General features: G+C 35.4%; 1 protein-coding gene across 1 annotated transcript; it reads left to right on the forward strand.

Annotated features, from left to right (window-relative positions):
• Positions 1-8,302: 8,302 nt before the first annotated feature.
• Positions 8,303-13,141, forward strand: LOC147525282 (pentatricopeptide repeat-containing protein At2g20710, mitochondrial-like). The gene is made up of 3 exons (XM_086605929.1): positions 8,303-8,586; positions 9,455-11,436; positions 12,346-13,141. The coding sequence occupies exons 1-2, from the start codon at positions 8,317-8,319 to the stop codon at positions 10,688-10,690; spliced, it is 1,506 nt and encodes a 501-aa protein (XP_086462055.1). The 5' UTR covers positions 8,303-8,316; the 3' UTR covers positions 10,691-11,436; positions 12,346-13,141.
• Positions 13,142-14,534: the final 1,393 nt, after the last annotated feature.

A 14,534-nucleotide genomic window follows, 5' to 3' on the forward strand; every position in this document is an offset into this window, starting at 1 on the left:
ATGCCAATTATGTTTAAAATAAATGAGAGTTAGTACTGTTTACGTGTTTTTGTGCATTTTAGGACTTGAAGCTGATTAGGTGACTAAAGGCACTACTTTTGCATGGAAAACGAGTCAAGATGATTGCTGAAGAAGTTCTACGTTTAAAACCCAAGAATCATGAAGAAAATCCTTTTTCAAGCCCAATCAAAGCTGGGAAGTCAAAGTCAATCCGGGTAGAAAAAGAATATAAAAGTCAATAGAACTTCAACAGGCCGTATCTTTGGACTCTGACCTCAGAATTGGGCCTACTTTATGTCAAAACAACCGGCTCAGAACCGGATTTCCAATAGAACTAGTCTTGCTCTAATCAAAGCTGTAAAAGTGGATAAAAAGGGCATGGAAGTAATTTCCAGCAGCTGTGACCTCTTTAGATTTAACCTAATTGACTTTGGGCTCACATTAGAGGCCCAAAGTCTCCCTTTTTGACCCATGCACGAAAATATAATCCTAACCCTCTCCTATATAAAGATAGTTAAGGCTAAACACTCCTCTCCTCTTCTTTTCTCTCAACCCTTTAGTTTATTAGTTTAGTTTAGTTTAAAATTAGGTTTACTTTCTTTAGGTTAGAATAATTTAGTTTGTAGCCTCCATTAATTCCCATCAATAAAAGCTTAGTTCTTTAATATTATGTTCTTCTTTACATTATGTCTTATTATTATTGTTTAGTTAGCATGATTCCAATGACATAAGGTTAAACCTCTTTTAGAGGAGGTTTATGAAGCCATGTGAGGATGATTAACCACTGGTTAGTATTATTTGCAATAAGAACGTCAAGTTCTTTGTTGTGAGTGTCTAGAGATAGAGCTAAAAATGGAGAACTAGAGTTTAGAACCACCACCAAAGAGATTTGTGGTGGAGCTAAACTCTTATGCTAGTAAAACCTCGATTCGAGAGGACTTGGTGTTGGCTAGGGATTAAAATAAGCGATTCGATACTAACTATAGTCAATCGAATCGCGTGGCGGATTAAACCCCTTCTAATATCTTTCCTCATCATTTAATTCACTGTTTATCTACTGTTTTCACATCATATTGCTCTCACTAGTAAAATCACAATTCTAATCTAAACTTGCATTCAAGTAGTGTACGGCTAGAGTGGTACGAACATGACTACTCTTCCCTCTATCACATGATTTAGAGAGGTTCATATCTTGATAAGTACTATTTATTCACATGCAATCTATCGTTCTACTATTTTGTACATCAATCATATCACAATCATTACTTATCATCTAACTTTTGTGCAACCGGACCCAACTTCTCCAGTATTGCTTTTAGAATTATTCCAGAGAGTTTGACACCGAATAAAATGCGTAATTGCATATCTATCTAGATCGAACGTGTAAGCCATGATATAAGGCACAAAAACCCTAGTTTTTTTACTTATCTTGGAAGTATTATGTTTGTATCTTAGGTCTAGAATTAGGATAGAAAAAAGTTAAAACCTTTTTCACTATTATTACCATCAATAAAGATTATTCATTTTCATATTATGTTTATAGCATATCATGAGGAGCTAATCTCTCTTATTTTAGGAGGGGAGAAGATTTAGTTTAGTTCTTTTTCTATCATGTTTTAGTGTGAATCCCCCATTGAGTTTCTTCTTATTCATTTATTGATCTAACACTCCTAACGGAGGTTATGATATATTAGGGTAATTCAATCATGATTGTATAGAGCCAAATACTACAAACCCTACATTATTTTCTTATAGTTTTAATTGTTCTAGTGTGACAATTAATTCTTTATGGAACCTATATTAGTTGTATGGTTAATGCCACATGTGGATTTTCTATGACACTTAAAATTGTATATTGAATAGCACTTGAAGCACAATTTGGTTAGATAGAAGATATTATTGGAGATTGAAGAAGTACTTGATGGTAAGGTAGAAAATACGTTGAAAGCCAAATAATATCATGGTGGTTATGAGCATTAGGTTTATACTTATACTGATCGAGTTTCTATTTGTGATTTTACTAAGCATAATTGATCGATTGATTTATTAAACTAATTCTAAGATTTTGGTGGATTCATCTCTCCATGGGAAGATATTCTCTCTCTTGATTCATATTCATATCTTTATTTTATTTAATTTATGCATAGTTTAAATCTCAAATCAAGTCCATCACTCACATAATCATTAGTACTTAACCACATCTTTTACTTCCATCATTAGAGTAATTTAGATGAGATTCTATTACTAACAATTACACAATTACAATTTAGAGTAGGATTGATACCTTAGTTGCTTGTCACTATACTAATCAATATATTTAATAGACTAGGTAAAGATTTGCAAAGAAATATAAAACAAACAACGACAAATCAAATAAACACAAGTTTTACACACTTTTCACTAACATGCCGATATTGACCTCACTTAGCCACTGCGGACCTCCAATAGTGTAGGGTTTTGTCCAGACGGGACTTCCTAGGAGGTCATATCACCTATCCTGAAAACTACTCCTGCCCGAGCACACTTATTTGTGAAGCTTTCAACAACCATTCAACCAATTGTGCTTGAAAAAGACTTAACATTAGGATTTGGAGGGATCAATTACATATAACCAGGATCATTGGACAACCGCCTAAGCGAAGTGAGATCACACCATGGTGCAACTGCCACCCATACTAGGGGCTAGGCGCCTTTCTATCATACCTTTCCCCGGGCCACTCCTAGGGATATCACAATCCCACCACTTTAAGATCAAGTCATCCTCGGCTCTGATACTATTTGTAACAACCCGCCCCAACCTAACACGCTGATACTATCCCCAATTAGCTACTGTGCACCTACGACAGTGTGGTCCAAATGGGACTTCCTATGAAGCCACCCATCCTGAAATTACTCCCGCCCAAGCACGCTTAACTGTGGAGTTCTCACAAACTCCACAACCAATTGTGCTTGAAAAGGCCTCGACGTTTGGATTTGGAAGATCAATTACTCATAGCCAGGATATTTGGACAGCCGCCTAAGGGAAGTAGGATCACACCATGGCGCAACTGTCACCCATATATACTTGGGCTAGGCACATTTCCATCATCCCCCTATTCAGACTACGCCCAGGAGTATCACATGTAAGGACATGTGACATAATAGAAAAAAGACAAATCAAACCTTAAAATAATGTAGTACCAATTCCAATTTCACCACATGTATTTAGACCTTCTTCAGCTTTACTTTTACTAAAATTTTACCCATTTCTTCGTCCTCGCCTCTCTCTATTTTATTGTCTAGAATTGGGAACAAATCATCAGATTAAGTTGCAAGATCTAAAAGAAATATCTTAGATTTGCAGTAACAAGCAAGTGCCTCTTTGTATTTATTATTCTATTTCCACTCAAGTTTCTCTAAAACAAGCAATTTTAGTTGAAGTTTTAAAATTTTATCTTTTATTTAAAAGGACTCTTAATATGGAAGTGTTTATTAAACAAATTATTCAATTCAAAAAATCTATTTAGACTCCCTAGGGCATACATATCTTACGTGTAGGCATCCAAATTATATTTCTCTTTCCAAAAATAAATAAACAAATAAACAACTAATAACTTACCCAATTAAATAACTAAGACCCAAAATAGTAACAAAAAACTTACCTATATTTTCACAAACAAATAAAACAAAAAAAGAAAAGAAAATACAAAATAAAGCAGCTTGGGAATTAGGACTTTGAGATGGGAGAAGCAGGTAGTAGATCAAACATGAAGACACATGTAGGGCTAACCAGCATTGTTTTATTCTATTTTGTTTCAACACTTTTGGTTTTTTGGCACAACAGTCTATTTGGCTCTTTAAGACATTGTAGAAAGTTGTGCACAGTAACTAATGACAACTGGTTCTAATAAGTTTGTATTTAGGAGGATATGATTTGCCATTTTAAAAAGACCTCCGGCATAGCTTGTTGCACGTTTGTCTTAATTATTTATAAAACTTGTTATCAATAAAACTTCCACTTTCAAACTAAAAAGAATTAATAATAATTAAATTCAATTTAATTTAAAACACACACACACACACACACACACAATACCCAAAAAGTCCACCTTCCTCATTCTTAATCCATTCTACTTTTTATCACTTTAGTTTATATTAATTTCGAATGAAGAAAAAAAAAAGTTGTATGGTTTTCTATCTGTTGACTTGAACAAATGTTTGGAGGAAGATGAACTAGGCAAATGGTGAAAATGCCCAAAAAGTACCAGAAAAATGGTTCATATGTATGGTGTATATAAATGTCAAAAAATACAATGATTTGTTCCGCATTTGGGCGCCCAATTCAACTTTTTTTGGGCGTTAAGGTTTATTATTATTATTATCATTATTATTCGTTTATTTGTTTGTGGAAATATAGGCAAGTCTTTTGATTTATTTGTTACTATTTTTGTTTTGAGTTTTTTAATAGTTATTTGTTATTAATTTGTTTCGACGTTTGCTATTTGAATTTTGAAAAGAGAAAATAGGATTTGGATGATAGGTAGGAAATGGAGTCCCAATGAGGGAGTCTAAGTAGAACTACTCTTAGGGCATCACCAACGTACGCCTTTAAAACTAGCCATTCCTGTTCTCACATGAAGCAAAAAAATAGCCAGTTGCTCGATTGTGGTGGGAGCACTCTTCACCATTGTTGCTCTTTATTAAAAAAAAATTATGTAATCACTTCTTCTCCCCCTCTTCACATTTATTTATATTTGGGATGAAGTGGCTTCGATTTGAATACTACTATGAGTTGAATTGGTGGTTTTAAGCAAGTTGGAAGTTATGCTACTTTTAGTTCGCACTATACACTATACTGTGAAGAATTTGAGTAGTACTTTGTAAAAATGTGAAACTTGTTTCTTTAAGAGTGTTTACGACTTTGTTTAGTTTATGGGTATTTGTGCTTAAAGTTATTGCAATCAGAATAAACTATAAACTTGAATCAGTAGGCTTAAAGAGTGTTGCTATGTGGAATGCCATGATTTTTGCGTCTGCGTAGAACCGAATGTCCTTTGAAGCTTTTGAAATTTACTGCAAAATGCGATATTTTCCTTTAGTTGGACTAATGGTCATATACAATTGTGAATTCTATAGTTGTTTTTTATTTTTTATTTTTTTTATCCATTTGTTAAATGATTAAAAGTAATATGCATTTTATGTCATGTGTTTTGCAGAGTGAGTAGACATCCTTCCATGCCACTTTACCCTGGTTCATCTTCTCTCTCTCGCTCTCATTTCCTCCGACTCTTCCTCATCGGATGATGAATTTGACAAATATCAAAATATTCTCAACCAAGTTGTAGTTTCAGTGGTGGCGCTCCTTCATCATCATATAAGAACCAATGCATGTTTCATGGAGATGCAAAACCAGAAGGGTGAACACTGTGGGTCTACTTTTGGGAGGATTTGTAAACGTCGTGCAAGAGTTTGTACTGCTTATCAATTGGAGCAGGACTACTTTGTTGAGAATTCAACATACTTGGATGCTGATTTTTGTAGTCGTTATCGAATGAGCATGAAGCTTTTTCTTCGCATACTTGCTTATGTTGAAAAGCAAGACCAATATTTTGTTTAGAAAAATGATGTTATAGGACGACCGAGCCTGACATCGAAGATCAAGGTGAGTACATGTATTATCATTTAGTTGAAGCGACTAAATTATTAAGACTTAAATTAGTTGGTTGTGTTTCTTTGTATGTTTTCCCACTCCCCGGTGCATTGACTCAAGTGATTTGTTTAATATATCTATCTTCATTTATTTTATTTTATTTTATTTTCACTCTCGTGTTAATTAGGTGACAGCCGCTATCCGAATGCTTGCTTTTGGAAGTCCAGCAAATCATATCGATGAACAATTCAAAATTGGAGAAAAGTATTATCTTGGAGAGCCTTAAGCAATTTGCTCAGTTGTAATTGAGCTATATGCAGAAGAATATATGAGAGCACTAACAGAAGCCAATGTTCAACACCTACTAAATTAAAGAAGGGGAGGAGAGGGGATTTCCTGGAATGCTCGGCGGTTTGGAGTGTATGCATTGGACATGGCGTGCTTGTCCAACTGCTTGGCATGGTACCCACGTCGGTCACAAGCAAGAAGATACTCTGATATTAGAGGTAATAGCTTCCAGAGATTTATGGATATGGCACGCCTTTTTTGGCATTCCTAGATCTCATAATGACATTAATGTCTTGGATCGTTCTCCACTTTTCAATGATGTTATCAATGGGAGAGCTCTTGTTTGCAACTTTGTGGTGAATGGTCATGCATATCACATGGGATATTACCTATCAGATGGCCGGTATATATCCTGAATATGCATGCAACCTTGATCCAAAGCAAATCTCAACCAGTTGGGAATAAACGAAAATATTTTGTAAGAAAGCAAGAGGCCATTCGAAAGGATGTCGAGCAAGCTTTCGGGGTGCTTCAATCTTGTTGGGCAATTATCAGAAATCCAGTGCACTTATGGAGTAAAGAAGACTTGGCTTTGATCATGAAAACTTAATTACATTATCTTGCATAATATGATCATAGAAGATCAACGTGAATCAAATATGAGGTTTGCTATGGACCCACATGACTACACTAGTTTTAATCAACTTGAGGGCTTTGGGCAAAAATGAGAGCTTGTTTTGTGTCAATTCTTATCACGTCTACAACAAATTCATAACAAGGCAACACATGAACAATTAAAGAATACCTTATTGAGCATCTATGGTAGAGGAGGGGTGACATTTCTGACGATGATGATGAGGACTATATTTGATTGCAGAGGGAAGAGTAAGAGGAGCATCTTTTTCATCTGCCAGGGAAAATCTTAGAGCAATGGCATCAAGAGTTGTTAACCTTTGTGTTCGGCATGCTTAGTTTGGTCCTTACTTTTTATATTGTTGTTAATCTTAGAGCAATGGCATCAAGGTTGTGACTTATAAAGCTTGTTAGTGGATTTGGAATAATCTTTTTTCTTTTGCTTTAATTTTATTAACTATTGTGTCCTCTGGTGTTCAATAACTTAAATAGTTCCATACAATTTATCCATATATAGCTCAGTTGAGTTCGCTCTTTTGAAAGCTTCCACAAGTTTCAAAACTTCAATTGCATGTGTTGTCTGTTGTTGACAACTATTTTCCCTGATACACAAATGCCTCATCTATTAACACTAATGCCTCATTGTAATGTTGCCATACAGTGAATACGGTCTAAGCTAGAAGAAAATAACCAGTGAGATAGAAAATGCTAGCAAATAAATTCCAAAAGAAGTATAGTAACAACAAGCAAATTTTTGCTAGTGAACAAGAGTTAGTGGATCCCGGAGTAGTGGGATTTGAAGATGAAGAGTCTTCGGACACCATTTGGTCTAATGGTGACTCTTACTTCTTTGATTTGTTGATACTTATTTCATTTTTCGTCATCAACTGATTCAATTTTGGAGTAATTTTCAATATCTCCCAACAAGTATTGAATTTGAATGTATTCCTTGAACATTAGCGTAAACACGTTTTGCCTCCATGATCTAAAAAAAAATACAAAACAACTCAAAAGAATTGTCTAGTGATTAATAGCATCCCTTGATAGTAAAATTAGTTGCAAACAAACTACCACAATGACAAAAAACACACTATGAGGTTCAACTGATTAGTATCACAACGACAAGAGCAATAACCATACACACAGTACATATATTAGATGAAGTATTACCCTACTCCTATTGAGTGACATTTCATCAAAGACATATACACAAACTATATACATTCAAACAAACAAATGCCTTGCCCGATTTTGCATGTTCATTCCACTCTGATTTACTACTTCTAATTGACTGAGAAATCCGCAAAACTTGTTGACTACGAGTTGAATTACACCCCATTGATCACTTATCTCCTTCGAACTTTGAATGGTTTAGTAATTCAAGATCTCATGAAACGCGTCCAGTATCTGCTCCCAAAACTTTTTTCCAATTTGGCATGTTCCAACAACTGAATCCTCACCGACATCCACCAATGCTTTGCACAATGCCTCATATTCTTCTATTGAAAAATTCGAACCCTACCACCCTTTCCAACATTAATTGATCGTGAAGTTACCATTACAAATAGTCCATTTTAGGTATACTAGTCCATTTTAATGACTAGTATACCTAAAATGGACTATTTGTAACGGCCCGGATATTTTAGGTATACTAGTCCATTTTAGGTGAAGCCAGGCCCAAATCCGGCCCAACAGAAAAAGCCCATGTTTTAAGCCTTACTTGGTATAAAACCGCTCTCAAACCCTCTCTCAAGAAGAAAGAAGAAATGAAACTTGATCTCATTTCAAATGGATTCAAATCTTTAACAAACCCTATATTAGTATTACCTAGCCTTTCCAGGGCTTTGTTCTACACAACTGATACATGCCATGGTACTAATTTATTCAAAAGAATTGCTTCATTAGGTGATCAAAGGGTTTCAGCTGTTCCAGTTCTTGAACAATGGGTTCAACAAGGAACAAGTGTTATCAAAGATCAACTAACTTCTCTTATTAGGGACCTTAAAGCTTATAGACGGTTCAAGCATCCTCTTGAGGTAAAAAAATTATGTCATTTCTTTCTTTCTTTCATTTTTCAGCCTATTGGGCTTGCAAAAAATTACTTTAATGTCGGTCGTCAAGTTTAAATGATTTTGTTAGAAAAGATGAAGCCCCAAACACATTTTTAGGATTATTTGGTTTTTCTTTTATATTTTAGAAGCATAATGAAATTTAGGTGTTTAATGATATCGACAAGTTGAAACCCGTATTCTGGCATACCTTTTGCTGGCTGTCGTTTTTTTTCCCCATTTTCTATATTCATGTATAATAATGGATTGGGGGATGTCAAACACATCTATATAAAATGATGAAATGTATGTGTGGTGACTGGCGGATATGAATTCATCGCTGCATTTAACCAATTGAATAGTTTGATACTTTGATGCATTCCTTATTACAAGAATCTACATGTATCACTCCTCAGTGCATCTTCTCCCTAAATATTGGCTTAATTTTGAGTGAAACTATACATTACTAATTGGTGGTTATTACTAATCTTATGTGAGCATTGGATATTAGACTACTTTCCTATCGATGATCCTGTTATATGACCACCCTTAGCCGCCCTCCCTTTCTTCTTCCCCTTGGGTTCTACTAGTTTGTTAAGAAAACAATTCACAGTTGATGACGAGTACCTAATGAACTTATTGTGTTTTCAATCAATGATGGGATGAAGTTGCCTATCAAAATCTAGAAATGTCGCTTTGTTATGTTAGATCAAGTTAGGTTTGGTTGGGTATTCCATCTTAATAATAGTGACAATAATACTAGCAGTAGTAAACTAGTAGTAATACTAATAATAATAAATAATAACAAAGATATAAATAGATAATCTTGGTATGCTTTGCTTGAGTTTTGTTTCAGATATCTCAATGGATGAGCGACCAAAGGTACATTCCCCTTTCCACTGTTGACGTTGCCAGCAGGCTAGACCTGATTTCAAAGGTTCATGGCATTGAGCAAGCAGAAAAGTATTTTGATACAATTTCAGAACAAATTAAAAAGTTCCCAGTCTACAATGCCCTTCTCAATTCCTATGCTAATGCTAAATCCATTGAAAAAGCTGAGGCTTTCGTGCAACAGATGAAGCAGTTGGGGCTTGCGCAGTCAACACGCTCTTACAATGTATTGCTAAGCCTCTACTCTAACGTTGGACTGTATGAGAAATTAGACACCCTAATGGAAGAAATGAAAGAGAACGGTGTGCACCCAGACAAGTTCACACTTGGCATACGGATGTCGGCTTATGTAGCCAACTCGGACATCGAGGGGATGGAGAAAAATTTTCAGCACATAGAAGTTGATCCCAACATCATTATGGACTGGGATTGTTATGCCATTGCTGCGAATGGGTACATCAGAGTTGGGCTTATTGACAAGGCTTTAGAAATGCTGAAGAATTCAGAGAAATCAATCACCAGGATACAACGGAAGGTTGCATATAATTTCCTCCTTACACTATATGCAAGCGCAAGGAACAAAGAGGATGTGCGCAGGATTTGGAAACTGTACAAGTCATTGGAGAAACTAAATAACAAAGCTTATATTTGCATGATAGGCTCGCTTCTGAAGTTGGATGATATGGCGGGTGCAGAAAAGATTCTAGAAGAATGGGAATCTGGAAACAATTTGTACGACTTCCGGATTCCTAACTTGCTCGTTGTTGCTTACTGCAAAACCGGACTTGTGGAAAAGGCTGAAAAGCTTATGAACGTGACGATTGAGAAAGGGAAGAAACCTTTTATAAGTTCGTGGGATCATTTGGCAACTGGTTATGTTCAGGCTAATCAACTTCCCAAGGCACTGAAGGCTGTGGAATCAGCATTCCCAGCAAGACGGGGACGGTGGATGCCAAATCGTGATACTCTGAGTGCTTGTTTGGAATACTTGAAACAGCAGGGAGATGCTGTGAAAACAGAGGAGTTTGTAAGATTACTTGGGGCCCCTGGTCACATGCCAACAGATGATATTGAGAGGCTGCTAGATTATATCTATACTTCCAATAGACAAGCAGAAGTCAGCATGGCAAATGAGATAGAAAAAAGTAAACGTTCTGATAATATCGAAGAAAGTGATGAGAGTGAAAATGAAACAGCATAAGTCTCAGCATTGCTGGAGCATAGATGCATCATCTTCTCTTTTCATTTGTTGTCAGTACTATTTTAATATGTATTTTTACACTATTTCAGAAAATGAGGGAGTTGGGAACTTGGGATTGTCATTAAGGAAACCTGATTGCCATGCATTGCTGAAACTATATTTTCAGGCAGGACAGTATGAGAAAGCAGACAATTTAATGGATGGAATGAAAGAAAATGGCATTTGGTAAGATAACTTAATATATACCATCTGTTTGAGTGCGTATGTTTCCGCCTCAAACACTAACGGTATGGAGAAGATATTGCAAAGGATGGAAGCTAATCTTCTAAAGCTGAAGGACGTAATGGGTGCTAAAAACCTTGTTGCTACTTACTGCAGCAATGGTCATTCTGAGAAGGCTGAAGGGCTTATGAGCAAACCCATAGAGGAAGGGAAGAAACCTAGTGCAAGTACATGGGGTTTACTGATATCTGGGTACATACATAAAAGCTAATCAAATTCCGCAAGCCATAAAGGCAATGAAGAATGCCATCTTGGCAAGTGATACAACCACCCTAACTTCAAACTCCAAGTCAAGCCAAGATATAATTGTGTACGAAAGAATTGCTCCATTTTGTGATCAAAGTGTTTCAATGGTTCCAATTCTTGAGCAATGGATTGAAGAAGGCAGAAGTGTTAGCAAAGCAGAGCTTATATCTCTTATTAAGCAACTTATAGTTTGTAGATGATTCAAGCATGCTCTTGAGGTAAATTTGATTTTTCTTTCCCAATTAGAGCATGAAGGTTGCAAAAAAATCACTTGAATTCAGAATCCAAGTTTGAGTTCTGTTTGGTTCACTTTTTTGTGAAAAAGGGATGTGATTCTTGTTAGGAAGCAGGTGAAGTCGAGTGTAGTTTAATTACTACATTTGTTGGAATCATGTTAATATGTTCTAGATAAATTTTATTTCCCTTATCTTTTAGTTGGTTTGTTTTTTGTGAAGCTAATTAACATTTAGGTGTTGTTTTATGAAAGTTATCATATTTTTCTTTGTTGCCTTCGAACTGGGTACGAAAACCTACAAGGCTACAACCATACTCTGGCATACCTTCTATTGGTTTTTGTTTTTTTGATATGAAATTTTTTATACTATAGTTGTACACTGAAGACATTGGGAACTTGGGGTTCTCAATTACATATATATAAAACAAAAACAAATTAAAAAGTTGAGACGTATGTGCGGTGAAGGTGATGTTGGGTCCGTTCATCCTCTCTTTATTGTTTTCTTGAATCAAAATTTATGTTTGAGTTTGATCTGAAAACATTTTATTGCATCCAGATGGGAAGTAAACCATCTGGAAATGAAATGGACTGCCAAGTGAAATTGACTTTACAATGCTTTTCTCTTTTTTTTTTTTTTTTTTGAATAATTTATTTTAAGTCTTGAGGCATGCTATTATGATAGTAGCTATCTTGATAATTTCTCAGATTGAATCCATGTCAACAAAGTCCAACTTCCGTCTATGTTGAAAATTGTTTCTGCAACGCTATATGAATCTTATTTGATTGATGTATTGCTCTGCAACCATATGAAGATAATGGAAGGCATCCCACTTCAATAAAAATAGAAAGATCTCGTTACCCTATCCATTGATATTTATTTCGGGTATTGCAGTGGATGAGTGACCAAAGGCACATTCCCCTTGCAGAAGTTGACATGGCTGGCACTCCTAGCAGGCTGGACCTAATTTCAAAAGTTCATGGCATTGAGCAAGCAGAGAAGTATTTTGATACCATTTCAAAGCAAATAAAAAAAGTTCGGTCTACCATGCTCTTGGCCATTGCTATGTTAATGCCAAATGCATTGAGAAAGGTTAGGCTTTTATGCAGCAAATGAAGCAGTTGGGCCTTGTGAAGACACCACACCCTCACGATTTATTGCTAAGCTTCTACTGGGAGGTTGGCCAGTATGAAAAACTGGACACCCTAATGGAAGAAATGATAGAGAATGGTGCGCATGCAGACAATAAGTTCCCACTTAGCATACGGATGTCTGCTTGTGCAGCCAACTCAGACATTGAGGGTATGGAGAAATATTTTCAGCGTATAGAAGTTGATCCCAATATCATTATGGACTGGAATTGTTAGGAAGAAAGATTGAGGGTATGGAGAAATATTTTCAGCGTATAGAAGTTGATCCCAATATCATTATGGGCTGGAATTGTTAGGAAGAAAGTTCTTGTTTGTTGCTAGTAACTGATTAATGTTTCTAATTTCCTGTAGTTACTGAGCACATTATGGTAGGTGTAAATTTTACCAGTGCTTGTGAGACTGGGAATGTGTTGCGGTCTTGTCGGGACTTGGATGGTAATAACCAAGTTGGGGAACTAGCAGTGGTTCTGAAGTATGTCCACCGCCATCCTTTATATTTGTCTTATTGATTATTGATTATTTATTTTTATATTTATTTAGTTTTTTCGGCCTAGTACCCTGGGACTCTCAAGTTTCAAGCATCGAAGATTACTATTCTTACGCGCCAAGTATATATATCTTTGTTGGCAAGTAAAACTTTATTGGTATTGCTTGTTACATGACTGAGAAGTCCCTAGTAGGTACTATGTAGAGATGCCTAAATTTACTTCTCATTTGCTGCACTACTGACCACCGTGATATAGGAAGTCAATTTGTGACATGCCTTTTCTTTGATCCGTTTTTGGTGTTAGTTTTTCTCTTTTCTAATTTGACAAAAGATAATGGGACTGTCGACCGTGGTTGAAGCATACTTCTACGATCACGAATTATGCTCTTATGAAAATACGTACAGTGCTTCCTTTTCAATTTTCAACTGCCATTTGCTTGAGTTTCCAATTGGGGCTACGGGCTATTTCCAGTTGGGGCTCAATAAGAGCTATTGACTTTAGCCCATTCTCTTTTCTTCACGTGTAGTCGTGTAGAAGGCATTGTCACTAAGTACGGTACGGGTACGGGTTTAAAACGGTGTACTTGAAAAAAATTTAGTTCGTGTTTTAAACGGAACGTCTCGGAAAAAAAAAAAAAAAAAGCGTAAAAAAACGTGGGGCATAAAAAATGGGTTTAAAATAGTAAAACGGGTTTAAAACGTATAATACGTAAAAGAAACGGTAAAAATCGAAGATAAATAATATAATAGATAAGGAGTTTGATTTTTTATAAGAGTGGAAAAAAGAATAGACACATAAAATAAAAATAATAATAATACAAATGAAAAAAAATTCAAATATATGAAAGTATCAAATTATCATTACTCATCTAAATACTAGAAGTTTTAGATTCAGTGTCAAAACACGACTCAAAATAAGATACTACTAATTACCAACCATAATGGCATAATTAAGTACTACAAATAAGTTAATAACTTTAAAATTTTCAATTAATTATTAATAGTCTAAAGCAAAATAGAACGGTCTCAATAAGTCAATCTAACGCCCACTCTTTAAAAGGTAAACTCCAAAACTCTTTTCTTTTCTAGCGTTAAAAAAAAAAGTTTTAAACGGAAGATTTTCAAAATCTCGGATTTTAAATGTTTTTTAAATTTAAAACGGGTTTAAAAGCGTTTAAAACGCATTTTTTTTGAAAAACTAGGGTTTCAAGATGCCTTGCCAATATCTCGGGTTTTAAACGCGCAGAAGGTGAAATAAACTGCCCTCAGAAAGCTAAACAACAACAATGGAGTTTAAACTTTAGACTTTCCCATTAATTCCATGTTGTTTACAATAATAATAAGTTTCTTTGAACCATATCGATTCCGATCACCAGGGTTAATTACATTATTAAATAATTTTGCTGTTAAAAGTGCAAGTATAGTTTGACTGTTTGAGCTTTGAA

The sequence above is a fragment of the Coptis chinensis genome, chromosome 1 (genome assembly GCF_015680905.1).
Source record: "Coptis chinensis isolate HL-2020 chromosome 1, ASM1568090v1, whole genome shotgun sequence".
Classification (NCBI taxonomy): Eukaryota; Viridiplantae; Streptophyta; class Magnoliopsida; order Ranunculales; family Ranunculaceae; genus Coptis; species Coptis chinensis.

What these genes read in the sequence shown, in the direction of transcription:
- LOC147525282 (XM_086605929.1), top strand. Translation starts at nt 8,317, where the DNA reads ATGAAACTTGATCTCATTTCAAATGGATTCAAATCTTTAACAAACCCT. An exon ending in GGTTCAAGCATCCTCTTGAG is followed by an intron (nt 8,587 to 9,454) that starts GTAAAAAAATTA and finishes GTTTTGTTTCAG; the next exon opens with ATATCTCAATGGATGAGCGA.